Genomic DNA, 21,835 nt, shown 5'->3' on the forward strand with positions numbered 1-21,835 from the left:
TGTATATAACTACTATTAATAAAAGTGAAATGTGCCATATCCTTGAAGTCTTCTTTTTCCTATTTGTTTTCTGAGACAGACGCTCACTACGTAGTCAGGACTGGCCTCAATCCCAGCATTCATCCTCTACTGTCTCTTGCGTACGAGGATGACAGGCAGCTACATCCATATGCAGCTCAATGGACTTGAGAACGTGATGTTGACTATTCCAAAAACTATGCTAGAGGACACACTAAAGCATGACACTAAAGCAATGCTTTTACACGTGCGATCTGAATTTAGATAAACATCTCTCAAGTCCTGTTTCTGGAACTCAATTAGTGGTTGTCAGGAAATCACTGAAACCCTCACAGCTTTCATTCTGTCGCCCAGTAAACAAAAGAAATAATACCCAACTAAACTAAATAATTCAAAAAGCACAATAACCGTAAGTTACTGGACGCTGGCTAAATACAGATGCTTACATTACTGAGAAAAAGACTCAGCCTCACTTTACAGGAGACAAAGGTGAAGCAATTAGAGGTTGAGTAACTTATATAAATACTCAACATCCAAGAAAAGAAATATGAGCACTATTTCCAGCTACAATGAGGACATGGTGAAAGAATTACTGCCAATTACTATTATAAAGGAGACTAAACATATTTGCCTTTGTAAGATATTGCTTCTTTTACCTTTAAAGCGTTAACTATGAAGTAAAACTAGGGCTGGGCAGGGTGGCACTAGGAGCACTAGGAGGCAAAAGCAGCTGATCTCTTGAGTTCAAAGCCAGCCTGGTCTATATGGTAAGCTCTAAGCCAGCCAGGGTTATGTAATCAAAACCTGTCTCCAAAACTCTGAGAGTCAGCATTAAAGTTTCTGCTACAGTCACCACAGTATTATGTACTTCCTATTTGCATGCACTGATCCTTACTGTGGCCAAAATGTATTGAGCTTTGTATAGTATTGAGCTTTGTATAGTATTGAGCTTTGTATAGTATTGAGCTTTGATTGATAGATTAAAGCGTCTTATATGTTTGCTAGGCGGCTAGGAGTCACTGGTGACTATACTTAAAAAAAAACCAATCGATAATGCTGCCAACGTTTTGGAAAATAATATATTAAATGAATACATTAGAATGAAGATTATGTTTTGATTAGTAATCATAAAATAATAAACACTCTTAAGTGATTTTAATGTCTCTCTGCTTTTCCCTTTGTTTCCCTTCCTGAATGATTCAGTTAAAATGCATTTGCCTTAGATATCCACCCTTGTTAATGGAACTTTGTTGACTGATTAAAGCGAAGAGAATGTCCACATGCATTGTGTTGGCCCAGTGTGGAGTTTTCCTGTGGTTAGGAGGGCCCTGTATAGGAAAAACAGGGGCTCAGAGAGTAACTCAGAAAAAAGAGGAAGTCATTGGAGGCAGAGTGGCAGCTGTCCAGGTATTTGGCAGAGCCCAATGGTTGAGTAGGCATTCTAGAGAGAAGGGACCATGCCAGGGACAGGAGATCGGCAATCTGGGACATGAACTCTGCCACTCAATTCATCCTCTTTCACTCAATTTAAAATTTCACATATTTTTCAAGTTTTTCAGAGTCACTTAAAAATCTACTTTCTTTTTTGAAATGCCCCCTCACTACAACACTCAAAGAAATCTCCTCTCTTAAAAGAACGAAGTAATAAGATAATTACTGATCTATAGATACATTTGTTATCTTCCCTGTTGAATTTAGTTACAATCCTCTTTGAGGGTCTGAAGAGATAGCTCAGTGATTAGATCACTGGCTCCTCTTCCTCTAGAAGACCTCACCATGTATAATAACTCCAGTTCCAGAGACTCTTAACACCTCCTCTGGCCTCCAGGTACACTGTAGTCATGTGGTGTACACACATACATGCAGGCAAAAACACTCACTAGTTATTTTTAAAAGTCCCCTTTGAGAACAAAAGAATTTCTATCCAATTACCATCATATCATATACTGGAAATATACACCAGTCTTTAGACTTTATTATTCCTAGCAAGTGTGTGTAATGATCTCTAAGCTTTATAGATGACAAAAATCAAGGTTTCCACAGGATGGGAATGTAGCTCAAATGGCAGAGTGCTTAGCCTGTACAACAACCTGGTTTAATCCCAATATCACATAAATCAGGTGTGATAAAACATACCCATAATCTGATCATGTGGGAGGGGGAGGCAAAGGATCAGAACTTAAAGATCACCTTCAGCTATACAGTGAGTGAGGCTAAGCAGAGCCACTTGAGAATCTGTCTCAAAAAGAAGTTTTTAATTAAAAAAAAAAAAAATCAACATTCAAGGATATTAAGAAATGTGGCCAAAATCACATGACTAAAAGAGTAAACCAAGCTTCCCTCATGCGTTCACAAAACACAGACAAGTGGAGTAAATAGGTGTAACCCCAGTAGGACAGAGGTCGTCAAATCAAGTCCATTTGGAGACATGTCCTGTTACATCACTATTTTTACAAAAGGGTTTAATGGTCCTTCAACATACTACTAATGTGTTTTATAAATCCCTAAAGGGCACAGATGTTATTTCCTAAGTGTATTTGGGAATAAAAGCCTTTCCTCAAAGACCTTACAAAACTAATTAAACTAATTAAGAAATGTGGTAATGTATTCTGTTGTCTCTGTCTTTGAACATAGCAGGCATTCAACACACATTTCTGGAAGAAGAAAGCCCATTCCTTATACTAAACTAGCATGGAGCTCCGTCTTTCAGGCAGTAAGTTTAAAGTAAAATTACTAAACAAAATTCAAAGTCTGAAAATTAATTTCAGAAGGCTGGAGAAATGGTTCAGAGGTTAAGAGGGCAGCTCAGACATGGCAGTCTGTAACTTCATTTTAGAGGACCTAATACTGGCCTCCATAGGACCAGGCATCACATGATACACAGATATACAGGCAGGCAAAATACCCATATGCACAAATTTTTTTTAAAGTAACAGAATTTTAACTGGGCAGTGGTGGTGCATTCCTTTAATCCCAGCATTCGGGAAGCAGAGGCAAGTGGATTTCTGTGAGTTCAAGGCAGCCTGGTCTACAGAGTGAGCTCCAGGACAGCCAGGACTGTTACACAGAGAAACCCTGTCTAGGAAAAAAAAAAAGAAAAGAAAAAAAAAAACACCAGAATTTTAAAATTAAAAAAGGTTACTTAATTTTTTAAAAAGAAAAATATTTTATTTCACTATATTAACAATAAGATGAATAAAGTCTGTACCTGTGCTTTTATGATATGCATGAATCTTGACATTAACTCAGGACATTCAAGAAGAAAATGGAAATGATCAAATATAATTTTGGGATTTCTGAAAGAAAAAATAAAAAGAACAATGACAATTATCATCGAGTGAAATGCAAATTCAGACATACAGTGGGGAAGCAGAAGGAAAGAGCATCTTTGTCTCTACCTGCTATCCTTTTGTTAATGACCACATTTTGAGCAGTAACAAAACTAACTTTTTCTGTTTAAATGAGCAAGCATAAACAGACGGTCTAAGAACCCGAAAGCCTCACCTATTCACAAAGCACTTTAACACTTCATCATGCTTGCAGACAAATTCAATGAAACGAGGAGAAGTCATTCTGGGTGGGGAAGAAAAAAGCAATCAGAATGCACAGACAAAGATGTCGATATGATATCAAATCCAATAAATGCATATTAAGTGGGATTGGATCCTAGACAAAAGGAGGAACTTAGATACACATCTTCCTTATCAGCTGAGGCTCCCTAGTATGTGCCATGAAACAACACATGTAAGCAATTATTAACAAATGATATCAACAAATGACTTCTAGAGACTGTAAAATTTTCTGCAGCTCTTCACGAAGTAGCATTCACATATTTACATAAAAATAAATGTATATACTTTCACAAAATTTAAATATTTTTACTACGTTTGTATTAGTGCAGTAAGTATCCTGAAACAAAATGAGAATAAAGTCTAAAAAAAAATCCAACAAATTATATTTGTTTTTATTGAAATTACAAAATTATTGAAGCTTTTCTTCATCTATCACAGAAAAGTAACATTAAGTCAAAGTTTTCTTACCCTGGAGGCATCTGACAGGAACAGCACATGTAAAAGGCTTGAATGACAGCACTCAGCCGGTTGGCTGTCATAGCAACAACATCCTGACCATCTGCACTGGCTTCCTGACTCCCTGCGAGCGCATCTGGCTGGGACTCCCCTGCGCCCGTGGACAGGTTTCCACAGCTCCCAGGTCCTGAAGGTTCAAATGGTGAGATGGAAGTGGCACCTGGATCCTGGCCTTTTTGTTTCAGTAAGATAGAAGTGATATCCGTTGAGTCCTTTTTGTTTTTCATTAATTCTGTGGCTATTAAAACTAACCATTCATCTAATGAATGCCAAAGCAATTCCAAAGGCTAAAAAGAAAAGAAACAGGCTTTTTAAACAACATTCTTAAAGTACATGATTTTTTTAAAGAAAAAAGACAAAAACTAAACCCTCACATCCAGATGGAGAGTATAAGAAATTTACTATAGACACTTTTATCTTTCTAAGTCTATGAGACTTGAGAATCTTAAAAGTAATAAAAGTACACATACGTTAAATAAATAAATTTATTCATTTACAGAAAAACTTGTATTATTCCTTATGAAAAGGAAAATAAAATCTAACAAAAATTTATAAGCAATCATTCATTTTCAAATACATATTTTTAAAATGCTTATTGCTTTCAGAATCCCCTAACTTATTATCAAGATGTTAACAATTTGCAAGCAGAAGTATTATTTTAATTTAAAAACCTGAAAATTCCAAAAGAACCTAATGAACTGTCCACAGTGCTTCTTGAAAAGTATTCCTACATTTTTTATAACTTATAATATGAAATTATGAAGTGGGACATACTGCAGATGTGTATATATTAAAATATATTTACACATACAAATTCACCTCTAGTAATTAGTGATTTTAGAATTATCATTTTAGTGTGGGTGTTTTGCCTACATCCCTCTCTGTGTACCATGTGCATGCTGTGCCCAGTGAAGCCAGAAGAAGTTGTCAGATCCCCTGGGACTGGAGTCACAGATGGCTGGGAGCTACCATGTGGGTGCTGAGAATTGAACTTCAATCTTCTAGAAGAGCGCCAAGTTCTCTTAACTGCTGAGTCGCCGCTCTAGCCCAGTAACCGGAAATTTTTAAGTTAAGAAATATAATGACTGAACCATCAAACTAGAGACTTAGCAGGACAGGAAGACGGCTCAGCAAATCAAGGCACTTGCCACCAAGCCTGACAACGTGTGTTCATGCAATCTCTAGGACATACATGAAGGAGAGACTTGACTCTGAAGGTTGCCTTTTGATCTCTACAAACATACCGTGGCGCGCGCACACACACCACACACACACACACAGCTACATGCACACATGTGTGAATGCACAATAAAAATGCAGTAAAATTTTAAAATGTGTGTTCAACACACACACACACACACACACACACACACACACACACACACGGCTACACCCACACATGTGTGAATGCACAATAAAAATGCAGTAAAATTTTAAAATGTGTGTTCACACACACACACACACACACACACACACACACACACACACACACACACACACACACACACACGCACGCAAAGACAGACTATAATGTTGTGGGTTGCTCTCCCCCCAGTGCCAGGAATTAAACCCAGAATATCCATCATGCTAAGCATGTACACTTTACTCCTCTGCACCTCTACCTAGTCCTTAGCAAACTATTGTTGGTGTTTTTCTAAATTCTGAAAGAGTCTAGGAGAGCTTCACACCACATATGTAGCTAAGACAACCCTGAAGAGCTCTGGATCCTCCTGCATCCACTTCTCAAGTGCTGGGCTTAAAGGCAAACAGGAGCTAGAGATAAACTGAATCTTACTTCTAAATACTGAACATTCCTGCTGAGAAGAGTGAAATGTCTTCTTTGAGGTAATCATACACTACGTTTTGTTTAAATCATTTCATCACAGACCGGATATCAGAGATGAAATACAAAAGACCTAAAACAATTAGTTTATAAAGTGCACAAAAATACACATGCCCAGCTACTGAGGCCAGTACAGGTTAAATCACCCTTCACAGTATACACTATTTTAAATATTCCTATTAAGAATCAGCTGTAGCCAGGTGGTGGTGACACACGCCTGCATTTAATCCCAGCACTTGGGAGGCAGAAGCAGGTAGATCTCTGAGTTAGAGGCCAGGCTGGTCTACAGAGCGAGATCCAGGACAGCCAGGGCTACACAGAGAAACCCTGTCTCAAAAAACCAGAAAGAAAAAGAATTAGCTGTGTTTCTCCAAGTGAACATTTAATCTTACTTTTGAATAATGAATAATCAGATATTATAAACTGGACCAAACATTTACGGAAGACCTACCCTTAAAATAACTCACCTAAAAAATAACAACTAAATCATCTTGATTTCAGGAACCATCACAGAAACCTCAGAAAACGTTTAACTAGCCTGCTCTGCCAGGAAAACCTTCACCCTATCTATTAGTAACACTGTAACAATACCTTCACCACATCACCTCTTTCGCTTTTCTTCAACTTTCTGAAATCTGAGAATTTTACTTCCTGAATTTGCAAAGAATTAACTCATCCCTATTTTTTCTTTTAAACATTAAACAAAAAATTAAAATTAAAATTAATCACAACTACACTGAACAAAAGCCTAATTCATGACTCAATAAATACTATGCTCAAGGTACAAAGGAAACCAGAGTATCCTCTTTTAAACGAAATTAATTTTACCTTCAATGAAGTTGAAATGAGCACCCTCTGACCTGGAAGGTTGGTTCTCAAAGCTTTAGAATCCCTGCTGCTTGAGAAAGAACTAGTTGGCACAAACACGAGGCCATCACTGAAAATATCTCAGGGTCCTAACACAACCCAGGAATTTTTCTTCATGACAAAACATTAAACCACCTATACAGTCTTTTTAATCCCCTTATGTCAGCAAACCGTTTAATTTTCCTTCAGACGTGAACTTCCAAGTGGAAGAACAGGGGTCCGGTCAAACTGCTCCAACAGAAGAAAAAGGTAACTGGCCTCTGAATCAAAATGATCATGACAAAAATACTGAAAAGCTAGAGACTGAAATAAAGTATTACAGCAAAGAATTTTTTTTTTATGGAAGAAAAAAGAAAAAATCATTTGGCACTTTTCTATTTTTGTTATTTTTCCCCCTTTTGGATCATCTTTCTTTAGTCACACACACAATAAAGCCAAATTCCAACCCAGATGGGACTTTTTTACCTAGGGAATTACCTACCTCTTCAAGTATTTAATAAGTCAGTGGTTAGTCACAAAAGTGAACATTGTGAAATAATGAATCTCTAACTATAATAAATAACAGGCAAAAAAAAGATTAAAATGAAAATTAGAAATAAAGTATTGGGGCTGAGAGAGTGTAGCTCTGTGGCAAACCACTTGTCTAGTAGATGCAAGGGCTCTGGGCTTGATTTTAAACATGAAAAGTTAAATAAACTACTGCATGCCATAACTATGGTGTTTGCAATATTTATTTATGGATAACAAAATATACTGGCTACAAAGAATATATACCAACTGCTACTGAAAAAGATGAGCTGGGGCTGGTGAAATGGCACAGCAGGTAGAGCACTGGCAGATGTTCAAGAAGATTCAGGTTCAGGTCCCAACACCCTCATGATGACTCACAAACATCTGCAACTCCAGTTCCAGGGGATCTGACACCCTCTTCTGGACTCTGTGTGTACCAGGCATGTGTGTAGTACACAGACATACATGTAGACACAACATCCATAAACATAAAATAATTTTTAAAAGAAGAAAATAAATCAATGATAATAGGTTTTGTCTAGTATCAAAATAACTACTCACTTCATAAACTGAGAAATCACAACCACAAAATTACACACAGCAATAGTGATATGACACACTTATGTGATTCACAACCTTAAGTTTTACACTAAGAATATTATACACATTATATATGACACATACATAACCCCAAGCTTACTGGGAAACTTTCTTTTTAATCTCAAGATACTCTGAAGTGAAACTGAAATCTGACAAGAGGGATAACTGAAGTTCACGAATATCACAGCACTTTCAGATCCTGTTCTCAACCAGATAATGTCAAATTCCACAAGCAAAAAAAGAGCTTTAAACTAAATTTCTCAACTTTTTCTTGGCTTCTGAGAATTTTTTTTCCAAGTTACAATTCTATGAAACTATGAAAAGTCACAACTACTATTCACAGGAAGAAAAGGAAACATCAACACATGAGAAACCTCTCTTCCCTATACTCACTGGTCCAACAACAAAAACAAGATTCTCCCTCAAATACTCCAAAGTTGCTAGACACTAGAAAAAAAATCTCTTAACATTCAAAGAATGGCAAAGTGTTAAGATGAACTTAAAGGACTTCTAAAACAAATCAGATAACTACTAATGGCCTGTAAACACACTCAATCCTAATGGAAGGGCATTGGTTAACCCTAACAATAAAGTGACATGATAGAATATACAGTTAATGAGATGGCAAGTCAGAATCAGCTGCTGCCTTAGACAGCACGTGGTAAAGTTAAAACGTGTCTCCAGTCTAATGTTACAGCAATTCAGCAAACGGTCCGAGTTTACAACTTGATAACCCCACAACGAACTTCATATGAATGGATAGTAACACACAGTTTCTACTTTATATCTTTATACACAAGAAGTTAGATGATTTCCCCATCACTCAAAGATGCCAAAGTTTATTCATAACGCTGAAAAAGACTAACAGAAACTTCAACAGTTAATACTTAATTTCTATATGTGGTGGTTTGAAAGAAAATGGCCCCCAAAGGGAGTGGCACTATTAGGAGCTGTGGCCTTGTTGGAGGAAGTGTCACTGTGGGGTGAGTTTTGAGTCTCTTTTGCTCAAGCTTCTCACAGTGTGACTTTGTTGACTTCCTGTTGCCTGTAAGATGTAGGACTCTCAACTGTTTTCCAGCACCACTTCCTGCCTGCACGCCACCATGCTCCCCATCATGAAGATAATGGACTGAACTTCTGAAACTGTAAGCGAGCCACCCCAATTAAATGTTTTCCTTTATAAGAGTTGCTGTGGTCACAGAGTCTCTTTCCAACAATAAAAACCCTAAGACACTATAGCATTTTATTCTTTAATACATGTTATTTTTTAAATATTTGCAAACCAAACCCAAGAAACATCAAAGAGATGATCCACCATGATCAAGCGGGCTACATCCAGAGATGCAGGGATGATTCAACATATGAAAAACTGTCAATGTAATCCACCATATAAACAAACTGAAAGAAAAAAAACCCACATAATCATCTCATTAGATGCACAAAAGGTCTTTTGACAAAATCCAGCACACCTTCCTCATACAGAAAAAAACCTAGAGAGATTAGGGATACAAGGGACATGTCTTAACATAATAAAAGCAATGTACAGCAAGCCCATAGCCAACACCAACTTAAGTGGAGAGAAACTCAAAGCAGTTGCACTAAAATCAGGAACAAGACAAGGCTGTCCAATATCTGTTCAATATAGTACTTGAAGTCTTAGCTAGAGCAATAAGACAACTGAAGGAGATCCAAATAGGCAAGTAAGGAGTCAAGTATCTTTATTTGCAGATGATATGATCATACACAGAAGCAATCCTAAAAATTCCACCAGGAAACTCCTACAGCTGATAAACACTTTCAGCAAAGTAGCTGAAAACAAAATTAACTCACAAAGCTCAGCAGCCCTCCTATATACAAATGACCAAGCTCATGTGAACTCAGAGACTGAGGCAGCAAGCACAGGGCCTGTGTGGGTCTGCACCAGCTACTTTGTATATATATTATGGCTTTCAGTTTAGTGTTTTCAAGGGTTTCCTGGGTGTGCAAATGAGTGGATCTCTGTTTCTTGTGCCTTCTCTTGGGCTCATTTTCTTCTGTTTCTTTGTTTTGTCCTATTCCAATGTGTTAGTTTTTGTTTTATCCTATTATATTTTATTTTATTATTGTTCCATAGAAGCCTGTTTGTTTTCTAATGAGAGACAGAAAGGGGGTGCATTCAGATGGGAGGGGAAGTTGGGAGGAGCTAGGAGTGAGCAGAAACCGAAATCAGATATATTATATGAGAAAAAAAAAAATCTATTTTCAGTAAAAGAAAAAAAAAACTTAAGCTTAAGAAAAAAATTAAAAAAGTGATATAGATTCAATGCCTTGCTCAACCCTCATTAGAGAAGCTTCTTGAAGTAGATGAGAATTAACATGGAGACTCACAACTAGACAACGTAGAGTGAGAGACTCTGGAGCACTCAGTCTTAACGGGATGTCACTGAACCCCTCCCCTGAAGGTTCAGAGATCTGTCCAAAAGAGGAGGCAGAAATACTTGGAACCAATGCTAATGGGTGACCCCAAGGAAACAGTGTCTTCAGACACAACAGGACTGATGCACACTTGAACTCAGAGACTGCAGCAGCACACATAAGCCTTTTTGTAGGTAAAGAGAGGGGGAAGTGGACATGGGGTTCCACCCCTAACCAAGAAGCTATGTGCAATTGGTACTCGGTGTGAAAGGGAAAATCCATTTTCTATAATAGAGTGTCACTAGGTATATCAACCACACTCCAGGGCAAGCCCTATGGCCAGGAGGAGCTGGTCAACACAAAATTAACTGTTTTGTTTTTGTTTGGGGGGCTATTTGTTTTGTTCTATAATGTTTTGTGTTATTGATTTATTGATTTTCACTTGATTGAGAAAAAGAGAGGGGAGGAAGAGAGGGAGAAGAAAGATAATGAACATAAAGTTGGGTGGGCAGGGAGGTGGGGGATTTGGGAGGAGTTGGGAGGCAACATGATCAAAACATTGTATGAAAAATTCTTAATTAAAAAATTAATCAGAATATAGCTCAGTAATAGAGTGCTTGCCTAAAATATATGAAGTCCCGAGTTCATTTCCCACTATAGCAAAAATAAAAAAACAAACAAATAAATTAAACGGAAAGAAAACCCATAAATATATGACAAAAACACAATGTCTAGATTTCATTAAACAACAAAAAAAAACATGTCACCTAGCATATGTGAGGTCTTATATTTGAAACACTGAAAAGACACAAGGTGGGAAACAATATCTTTGACATACTTTTTACAGTTAAGTCTGTACTGATTATTTAGAAAACTAGCATTAACCCAAGTGTTATGTGCTTACACAGAGTCCATTTAAAGAATAATGAAAAATATTGGGCTGGAGAGATGGCTCAGAGGTTAAGAGCACTGACTGCTTTTCCAGAGGTCCTGAGTTCAATTACCAGCAACCACATGGTGGCTCACAGCCATCTGTAATGAGATCTGGCACCCTATTCTGTATACATAATAAATAAATAAATCTTTTAAAAAAATCAATACTGAGAACAATGACCATTGCCTATACCTAATATGATTTTCTACTTATCATTATAGATGAGTAGAAAGTGAAAGCAGGGATGGAATCAGTCCTAACATGCAGGATATATTAAGAACAACTTCCTATGATATGATGTGAAGCAACTCACTTAAAACAGCACTGATGAAAGAGCAGATCATTACTTTGTTACAAAAACAGTAAACTGTCAATCCTAACTAAAGTCATCTGAATGAAAAAATGCTTGATTCCCTTCTTCCAGAAGGTGCACAAGAGAAGGGGGAAGGAGTGAAAAGAAACAATATAGCTGGAAATTATCTTTTCTGTTGATTTCAAAAAGGAGGGAGGGTGAAACACACAGATAAAGACACGTGGACACTCCTCTAAGGCTGTCACACTACTCTACACTTAAGACACTCCTCCTAAAGGCTGTCACGCCTACTCTACACTTAGACACTCCTCTAAGGCTGTCACACTACTCTACACTTAGACACTCCTCTAAGGCTGTCACACTACTCTACACTTAGACACTCCTCCTAAAGGCTGTCACGCCTACTCTTCACACTAAGAGTGTAGGGCTGGCCTGCAAGACGGCTCAGCAGATAAAGGCTTGCTCCATGAGCTCAATGCCCATAACTCACAGAAAGGCAGAAAGGAGAGAGTTGCCGCCTTTTGACCTCCACAAGACTGCGTTCAATACACACACCATTCAACAACAATAATACACAAATAATTTTTAAATAAAGTATTAAATTGCCTGCAAACCACTTATCTGTTAGGTATATCAAAAGTTTCATGTGAGACAGATCAGAATTATTTAGCATATAACACTAAATCTTAATCAGACTTAAGATTTAGAGACAGTAAATCTTTTCAAGTAAATGATACTACATAAAAAACTTTTTTATTTCTTCTTGGAGCAATAACTTAAAGATAGTTGCAAGAATGATGTCTTCATGAACCTCAAAAGTAAATTTTATAACACAGAAACCTCTTAAGAAAGATTACCCTTAAAAATCATAGAAAGTAAAAGGCATGACATGTGACCCACAGGAGAACACTGCTGTACACGAGACTGCTTTTTGTTGTCACTACTTGCTTTTTGCTGCTGAGAATCAAAGCTATGGTGTAGCAGGAATCTTAAAAGTTCTTATTAATAAAATCAAACCTGGAGCCAGGTATTGGGGTGAAATGCTGGATGGTCAGAGAGACAGAACAAGCCACAGCTAACCTCACCTGGCCAACTTCTCAGCTGATCTTGTTTCCTCAGACTGGAAGCCTCTGTGTCCTCATCTCAATGGCTCTCAGCTGAACTGCTGCTCGAGAGCCTGAAGCTTAACCAGCTTAAAAGCTTCTAGTTTCTGGTCCTCACGCCTTACCTACCTTTCTGCTTTCTAAGACCACTCCCTGGAATTAAAGGCGTGTGTCACCATGCCTGGCTGTTTCCAATGTGGCCATGAACTCACAGAGATCCAGAGGGATTTCTACCTCTGGAGTGCTAGGATTAAAGGTGTGAGTGGCACCATTTTCTAGCCTCTGTATCTAGTGGCTGTCTGTTCTCTGACCCCAGATAAATTTATTAGGGTACATAATATTTGGGGGAACATAATACCACCACACTATGGTCTTATTAAATATATAAAAAAATCAATAGCAATACAGGCCGTTAGTTCATAAACTTAAAATTTGACATGTGTAACAACAATGACATAAATGCTTGTATAAGTAAAGGAATCTAGGAGGCTGGAGAGATGGCTCAGCAGTTAAGGCACTGGCTAATCTTCCAGGGGTCCTGAGTTCAATTCCCTGCAACCACATGGTGGCTCACATAAACTACAGTGGATTCTGATGTCCTTTTCTGGCATAAAAGCATACATGCAGATAGAGCACTCATACACTAAATAAACAAACAAACAAATTGATAAACAGATAAATAAATCTTTTTTAAAACAAACAAACAAAAAACAGGACAGGCAGCCAAAATAATGCAATGTATTTTTTAAAAATCTCAAATATGGGTTAAGAGCACTGACTACTCTTCCAGAGGACTCAGGTTCAGTTCCCAGCACCCACATGACAGCTTACAACTGTCTGTAACTCCAATTTCAGGAGATCCAACACCCTCACACAGACATACATGCAGGCAAAACACCAATGTACATAGATAAATAAATAATTTTAAAACAATCCCAAATACTCTTCATGAAAGAAATCCCAGGAATTGTTAACAGAACTATTAAGAAAAAGTACTGGACTGGAGAGATGGCTCAGAGGTTAAGAGCACTGGCTGCTCTTCCAGAGGTCCTGAGTTTAATTCCCAGAAACCTCATGGTGGCTCACAACCATCTGTAATAGAATCTTATGCCCTCTTCTGGACTGTGGGAATAGATGCAGACAGAACACTACATACATAATAAATAAATAAATCTTAAAAGAAAAAAGTAGCCTTTCTTCTAAAATACATAACACAAACACACAGTATATACATAATAAAATTGAACAAAACCAGATTAGTTTATCTTCTAGTAATACATTTTAAAATGATGGCTTATATTATGCGTTAAAAACGCATCATTTGAACTAGACCTGGTGGCTAAAACTTGTAATCCCAGCTACTTCGGAGGGGCAGGATGATGGCAAGTTCAAGCCCTGCTTAGGCTACAGAACAAGGAATAGCTAGGATTAACTCAGTAGGTCACACGCTTGTGTAGCATGTATATGGACCTACCTTCAACATCTAATACTGTGTAAAATAAATATGCAAACCTGAGATTCAGTACAATCACTTTATACTAAATATCTCTATCCTTAAAAACACTAATGGGATCAATTTATGTGTAAGAATTGATAAAAACTTACCAATTAAATCCTGTTCATTAGACTGAGATGAAAGGGAAAATATGTGCCCAAGTTAGGAAGCCAACTTACATCGTGTCCGTAAGGTTCTGACTAAGGAATGCATGCTGTGTTAACAGTCATCTCTTTTACATCTACCTTCTAACAACTACTTTTCTGACCTTGAACACCTGGCTTCTCGGAGTTTTATTCCCATTGTAGCCCATATCGATTCCATTACTGGGAGATGAGGGGCCAATTCGAAAGACATGGCAAAAGATCCTCACAATTCTTAAAAGGCTCTTCATTTGAGCATCATAATTGCTAGATAAACTGAAAATGAAAAGGTTAAGATTAGGTAGAGCCAAACAAATTCACTTTAAAATATTTATTTTAAAGCATATTTAGCCCACTAACCATCTAATTCATGCATTAACTGTGGTAAGATAATTTCCACAGAAAGGTTTGTTGAAGAGAAAAATCTATTATTAATATATGTTAATATATACTATTAGATATATATTATTTAATTTGTTAGCACCCAGAATATAACCAATGATCAAAGCACAATCTATGAAGAAAATTACCCCCATAGCACAGATGGTATCTTTGGATATAAACTTTAAAGCAATTTGTTCACTTCTAAAAGTATACTTGTAAATTAAAAACAGTTGTTTAGAACTCTTAAAATATCCCAGAGAAGCAATAGTATAAACATTACATTCTAGGTCAACACACAATACAACCATCCTAACTTAAAGGTTGAAGCCCCATCATTCTATCCATAACCCTATAGTCCCTCAGAATAGCAGTAATGAAGCATTCACAGGAGACGTTCCCAAATTAGACGTATGCTAATATTACCAGTCATCTGCATCAGGATCATTACCTATATAATGGATTGTCCTATAACTACATAAACATTGTAAATATTCTCCACTATGAAAATCAAAGACCATTTCATCTAATATTAAACCATACTGAGTATCACAGTAAGTTTTTGTGTTCAGAAAGTCGATTTATTTTGAAATTTCTAACATCAGTCATCTTCTACAACTACTGTGCAAAAAAAAAAAAAGCTGCATAAACTTTTGAGCAGAAGAGAATGCTTTTGTGCAAATTTACTCATCAAGTTTACTGTGTCTTCCGCAAGTACATTTAGCCCAGTTAATTCTAACACTGACTTTTAAAAAATGGGATAAAATTTCAACTTAAACTATAAATTCAGTATAAGGAGACAGAGCATCTGTTTTATTCATAATTACCTAACAGCTGGCCCGGTAAACAGCAGGCACTTAAAACTATGTAACAGATGTACTGGTAGACAGTGAAGGGAACTCCAAAACGTTTGTTGCTGAGATCACAGTTGGTAAACAGTATGTCTGAACTTATACTCGAATCTGGCTGTCTCCAAAGCTCAGAGACCGTGTTTTTGGTTTTTTTTTTTTTTTTTGGGTTTTTTTTTTGTGCCGTTAAAAAAAAACTTATGATTTTAATAGTCACAAATTCTAACTCATTATAATAAAGGAGCTGAATAGAAACAACTATATATGTTTTTTATTCAGAATTTCATAGATTCATATAATGTGCTTTGATCAAATATAGCCCCCATTCATCCCCCTCTTCTATCATACTATTTTTTTTAATAATTTATTTATCTTTATTTTATGTGCATTGGTGTTTTGCCTGCATGTATGTCTACGTGAGGGTGTCAGATCTTGGAATTACAGACAACTGTTAGCTGCCATGTGGGTGCTGGGAATTGAACCCGTGTCCTCTGGAAGAGCAGTCAGTGCTCTTAACCACTGAGCCATCTCTCCAGACCCTCATACTATGTTTTGATTAGCCTGTCTAAATCTTAGGTTTCATCAAATACATGAATTACTAGAAATAACTAAAAGAAGTGAAAGGAATATATAATGGAAATCTCAGCTCCAATGAGTCCAATGAAAAATCTAAAAGTGCTTCCAACAGAGTATTGAAAGCAAATTAGGAAGAAAAACAAACAAGACGGTGATATTGGTTATATCAATTAGCAGAAGGCCTTTCAAGTAAAGAGTACAGGAGCACAGAAAGTAGCTAGAAATAAGTAGCTCCCAAATGTATTCCCACACCTGAGCATAAAACATGACAACAAGTTCAAAGTCAGCCTGGGCTACACAGCAAGACCTTATCTAGAAAAAGAAAGCAGGGGCTGGGGCAGAAAGACTTTCATCTTAGGTACACAAAAAGTCCCCAGGAAGAATGAAACATGACTAACAGTAACCCTGACAATGTAGCTTTCTAGTCATATCTTTTAGAGAGTCTATGATGATAGAGAGAGAAAGGTTCAGCAGCAACTATGGAGGTGAAAGGTTGTCACAAACTGTCACTGCTAAATCATTAGTGAGAGTGAAATACAAAGAAGTATACATCCAAATTAGAAGAGGTCAAATCCGTAAGCTAAGAAACAGTAACCAACTACGTACTTGGCAACAGCTGCCTATTCTCCTAACCATAACGCTAATCACATGCAAAGACGTATAGCATATATATGAGCTACATGTAAAAGTCAAGAGATACAAAGCTTAACTCCTTAGGTGTAGCAATGAGTTATTAAAAACAAGAAAAAAGACCTGAACCAGGGAGAGGGAAAGTACAGGGGAAAAAACTTTATAAAGAATCACGAAGGAACACTGGAAGGTTAAACAGTGGGATGTACCCAATTTTGTAAGTCAGAGATTCAGATTCCTCAACAATTTTCTCACGTAGCCCAGGCTAGCCACAAACCATATAGCTGAGGATTACCCTGAACTCCTCTAGTCCTCCTACTTCCAGCTCCCAACTGCCTGGACTGAAAGGAAGTATGGCCACACCCAAGATATGGATTAAATTCCATACACATATGCCAAGATTCAAGTTAACATGCTCCAGGTTTCTGTAAAAAGTCTCTCGACTAAGAGCTAATGAGCCAGGCCTTTTTAAACAAAACAATGAACAGTCAGTGTGTAGTTTTAATGAGATGTCCCCATAGTCGGGGTGTTTGAATGCTTGGTCTGAAGTTGGAGGCATTTGGGTATGCTTAGGAGGTGTGGTCTCATTGGAGGAAGTATGTTACTGCAATGGAGGGGCCTCAGAGAGTCTAAGAGTGTGCACCATTTAGAGTCAAGAGAAGCCCTCAGCTTCTGCTCCAGCTGCCTCACCTGCTACTGGCTGCCACGCTTCCTGCCATGATGGACTCTTATCCCTCTGGAACCTTAAACCAAATAAACCCTTCTCTAAGCTGCCAAAGACAACTACTATGTACTGGTTTACGGCAACACTTACCTAAGCAATTTATGACCATTTGTTGTAGCCACTTCAGCAAGACTTGTCAGGATCTTTAGGTACTGGCTTTCACTCTGCTGAGACAAATGCTCCAAAACTTGACGTAACTGGTTTGATAGAAATAAAAAACAAAGTGATTACACAGTAAGAAACCCATTCAATTCTATCAAAAAAGTGCACATATATTAATTTAATAAATGCCTTAAAGCCAGCTAAATAAAATCAAGAACTTCACAGTTATTTTGCTTTATATAAACTTAAGAGCCAATACAGAAAAATCAAGTATGTATGCAGAAATTTAATTCTAAACTTCTAATGTCTACGAAGGTTTCCAACTCTGCAATTTTTCCAAGACTATTAAAAATACTGAGCTCGGGGCTACGGAAATGTAGCTCAGCAGGACTATACTGGTGAGCCCCTGGGTTCAATCCCTAGGACCACAAAAACAATGGAAAAAGAGCTCAGTGAACCAGTGGTTCAGAGGGCCAAATATCAGACAAGATACATTATTATATACAGTTATACCTCAATATTCCTGGTAACCAATTCCAGTTTGTCCCTAAGTACCCAAAACCTATAGATGCTCAAGTATTTTATATATGAAGGCATAGCAAGTGCATATACTCAATGCATATTCTCTTCTAAACTTAAAATCATCTTCACATAATTTATCATGCCTAATAAAATGTAAGTACTATATAAACAGTTGTTATATCGTATTCTTTAGGGAATAATGACAAAAAGTCTGTCCATATTTAACAGTATTTTTGATCAACAACTGGTTGGCTTGGGGCTGCAGAATCCCCAGGTACTGAGGACTTACTATAATTCATAGCTACATAATGTACAACAAACTCAAGTTACTAAAACAACCATGACAACAAAATTATTATTATTCATTTACAACCTATTAGCAAGCTTATGCTACCATGTTTTCACGAAGGTCTTCATTCTGTGTCATTTGAACAATAGTCTGGAAAAGCCTAGGGTGATGCTGAATTAATACTTCGCAAGTCTCTCCATATCCACCCTAAAAACAAGATTTACAGTTATTCAGGTTAAAAAACAAAGAGATTTTTAAATATCACAGTTCTCACAGGCTAAACATCTTTGCACTCTAATTTATGGAAAACATGATTTTATTATTTATAATTTCTATCATAAATGGGCTCAGAATAATATATCAAAAGCATACCTGTACACATAAATCTAGAGGGGTTACTCCATTTTTATCTGGTAAATACTTGGCTCCTCGTAATAGAAGAATCTGTGCCGTATCTCTCTGACCATGACTGTATAGGAATAGAACCAAATTAAAAATCTAATCTTGTAATTTTTCTCTATAAATTAGATCACTAGTATCCTCTAGAGGCATATCACTTCACAGCAATAAAGACTACAGAGACTTCTCAGAAATGGAAACAAATTAAAAACAAGCTCATTGTATTTCAACCAAATGGTACTATATAAAAAATAATTTATAACCAATTTGAATCAAACTCTCATAGTGTCCTGCTATGAATCTAGTGCCACAAAGAGCAATTATAATAGGTTTTATCATTCTGCTGATAATTATGACAATAGTAACTACCTTCCTTGATACATGCACCAACTGGCCAGAACTAACTTAAGGATAATATCTAGGGGGCTGGAGAGATGGCTCAGCAGTTAGACTGCTCTTCCAGAGGACCTGGGTTCAACTCCCAGGACCTCCATGGAGGCTCACAACTGAGTGCAACTCCAGTTCCGAGTTCCAAGGGATATAATACCCTCTTTGTCCTCTGCAAGCACACGAGTGGTGTAGAGACATACATACAGGCAAAACACCCACATACATAAAATAAATAATTTTTAAAATAATATTATCCAAATTATACCAGAAAAAAACAGTAGATCAGTTCTCTGAAAACAACAGTAATTTGCATTATTATTAATGTTCAACAAGAAGAGTCTCACTCTGTAGCCCAGGCTAGCCCCAAACTCAGTCTCACAGCTGTGACATAACAGGCCTCAAGCAAGAAGGCTCAGAAGTCTTCATGGGGTATCGGTGTTATTAAGCTGGTGGTGTCAGCCAAAATATTACACAGCTATTGTAACAGTGGCTAATTCATACTGTCCTATGCTAGACTGCTCCTTATCATGCCCCAAAATAAATCCAAAAACTAACTAAGGTAAGCTTAATCTATGACAGAAGACAGTGACACCTCTGTAGAATATGAGTTTATAAAAAACTATCCAATTTCAGTAACTTTTACAATTGCTTAATGTCCATGTGTTTGATCTTTCCAATTAACTTGTCAACTTTTAAGTGTTTTTAATTAATTTATTTTATATGTATATTTTCCTTGTGTCCTAGAGGTCAAGAGGAAGTCAGATCCCTTGGAACTGGAGCCACAGACGGCTGTCAGTCCCCATGTGAGTGCTGGGAAATGAACACTGGTCCTCTGCAGGAACAAGTGCTCGTGACTGTGGTATGATCTCTCCAGGCCCTACACCACCAATAGCTAAGTAGCAGACTTGTTCAACACCACCAAGAATGGTAGTTGGCTTATAACATGTACACATCACATTCTATAAATTATACTATAAGCTTGAACTTAGTATTTCATACACTTGATAAATAAGCATTAAAGAATGAATGACAGGGAAAATAGGTAGAAACCTAACACAACTTCCTAGAATACAGCAGGTGACGAATACTATCTCAGTCCTGTCTCCAGGGACGTAACTGCTACAGTTCTATAACAGCTGTCAAACAAGCCGGAGACCATCAGTCTAAAAGCTGTCCAACCTAACAGAAAGGAGCAAGTAAGATCCCTTTTCCAGAAGGTGCCCTACCTCTAACCTAACAGAGAGGAGTGCTGCCCAAAGGCCATGAACACTGAACAGAAACACCCTGCTGGGTTTGCCACTCTGTCCTAATATATTGCCATACCCCTTTTGGTCCAATAACATTTCTGCACAATTGTCCACGTTCCAATCGTGGAGAACTTCTGATTAGCTGAGAGCCTTGCAGGAAGGGTGATGAAGAAGCCACCCAACTGCCCAGAGGACAGTGCATCTCAACTCTACAAGAAAAGAAGAGTCTACACTTCAGACCTTCTATACCTTGCTCTACAGGTCTGTGTCTGGTGCCTACTTGTAACCCTTGAAAGACCTTTCATAATCTAATAAAAGCAAGCACGCTATTTCCCTGAGTCCTATGAGCTACTCTAGCAAACTTCTGAAATCCACGGAGAGAGTCCTAGGAAGCTGGGCCTGCAGCCAGTTCAGAAATTGCAGTGGATCAGTCTTGCGCCAAGTACCTAATGTGCACAGTATTCTACTGGGACTGAGCCCAGAACTTGTAGGATCAGTTACTGTCGCCCAGTAGATGGTGTAAGAACTGACGTAGAAGATGTTCAATTGATGGCCACTGCATAATCAAGTGTTGGCTCCTGGTGGGGAGGAAACTCCTCATCTGTGTGGTGGGTGGAACAAACTGAGTGTTTTACCCGTATGTTCACAGATCAATCCATCAAATCATGCTCAAATAAGCCTGAAGCTTTGCTGCAGCCACTCAGGTTATCATCCAAATTTATCCTAAGAGCTCACTGTTCAGACACGGCTAGCACAGAGCTCTCTGAATCACTTCTGGCTTGAGTACTATCCAGTTTATCAAGTGCTTGTTCTCTGTACACATCAACTGTGCTTAACCTAATCTGTCTAAAGTTTCTTTTGAAAGGTTCACCCAGTTTTTCAAGAGTATACGCAATTGTTCAAGACCAACAATTAAACAGTAGATACATCGATTGGTTTGTTTCTTAAAGCCTCATATAAACATTTTTTGTCACATACAACAAAGCCACTTATTAGCATGATGGCTGGAGAGACAGCTTGGTGGCTAAGAGTGTACCTGAGCTCAGTTCCTGCAATGTCAGGTGGTTCACAAATGCCTGTAATTGCAGCACCACGGGGATCCAATGCCTATAGCACTTGTGGGCACTAACACTTGGGTGATACACACACACACACACACACACACACACACACACACACACACACACACACGTAAAAGTAAAATAAATCTTGGGGCTGGAGAGATGGCTCAGCAGTTAAGAGCATTTGCTACTCTTGGAGAAGATCAGGGTTCAGGTCCCAACATCCATGTGATAGCTCACAGTCATCTGTTACTCCAGTTCCAGAGAATCTAATGCCCTCTTCTGACTGATGTGGGTACCAGGCACTCACACAGTACAAAGACATACAAGCAAGCAAAATACATATAAAAATTTTTTA

At 37.7% G+C, this 21,835-nt stretch overlaps 1 protein-coding gene across 4 annotated transcripts in view; it reads right to left on the reverse strand.

The window, feature by feature from the left end:
* Window positions 1-21,835, reverse strand: part of Hace1 (HECT domain and ankyrin repeat containing E3 ubiquitin protein ligase 1) — a 111,508-nt gene that overhangs the window by 39,635 nt on the left and 50,038 nt on the right. For all 4 annotated transcript variants that reach the window (XM_052751388.1, XM_052751389.1, XM_052751387.1 and 1 more), the window contains 7 exons: window positions 18,753-18,849; window positions 18,486-18,587; window positions 17,558-17,664; window positions 14,434-14,584; window positions 4,059-4,393; window positions 3,523-3,591; window positions 3,227-3,314 (listed from right to left, as the gene is read on the reverse strand). In XM_052751388.1, the coding sequence (XP_052607348.1) occupies window positions 3,227-3,314; window positions 3,523-3,591; window positions 4,059-4,393; window positions 14,434-14,584; window positions 17,558-17,664; window positions 18,486-18,587; window positions 18,753-18,849 (949 nt within the window). The remainder of the gene's footprint in view (window positions 1-3,226; window positions 3,315-3,522; window positions 3,592-4,058; window positions 4,394-14,433; window positions 14,585-17,557; window positions 17,665-18,485; window positions 18,588-18,752; window positions 18,850-21,835) is intronic.

The sequence above is a fragment of the Peromyscus californicus genome, unplaced genomic scaffold (assembly GCF_007827085.1).
Source record: "Peromyscus californicus insignis strain IS unplaced genomic scaffold, ASM782708v3 Scaffold_22__1_contigs__length_63687245, whole genome shotgun sequence".
NCBI classification, from domain to species: Eukaryota; Metazoa; Chordata; class Mammalia; order Rodentia; family Cricetidae; genus Peromyscus; species Peromyscus californicus.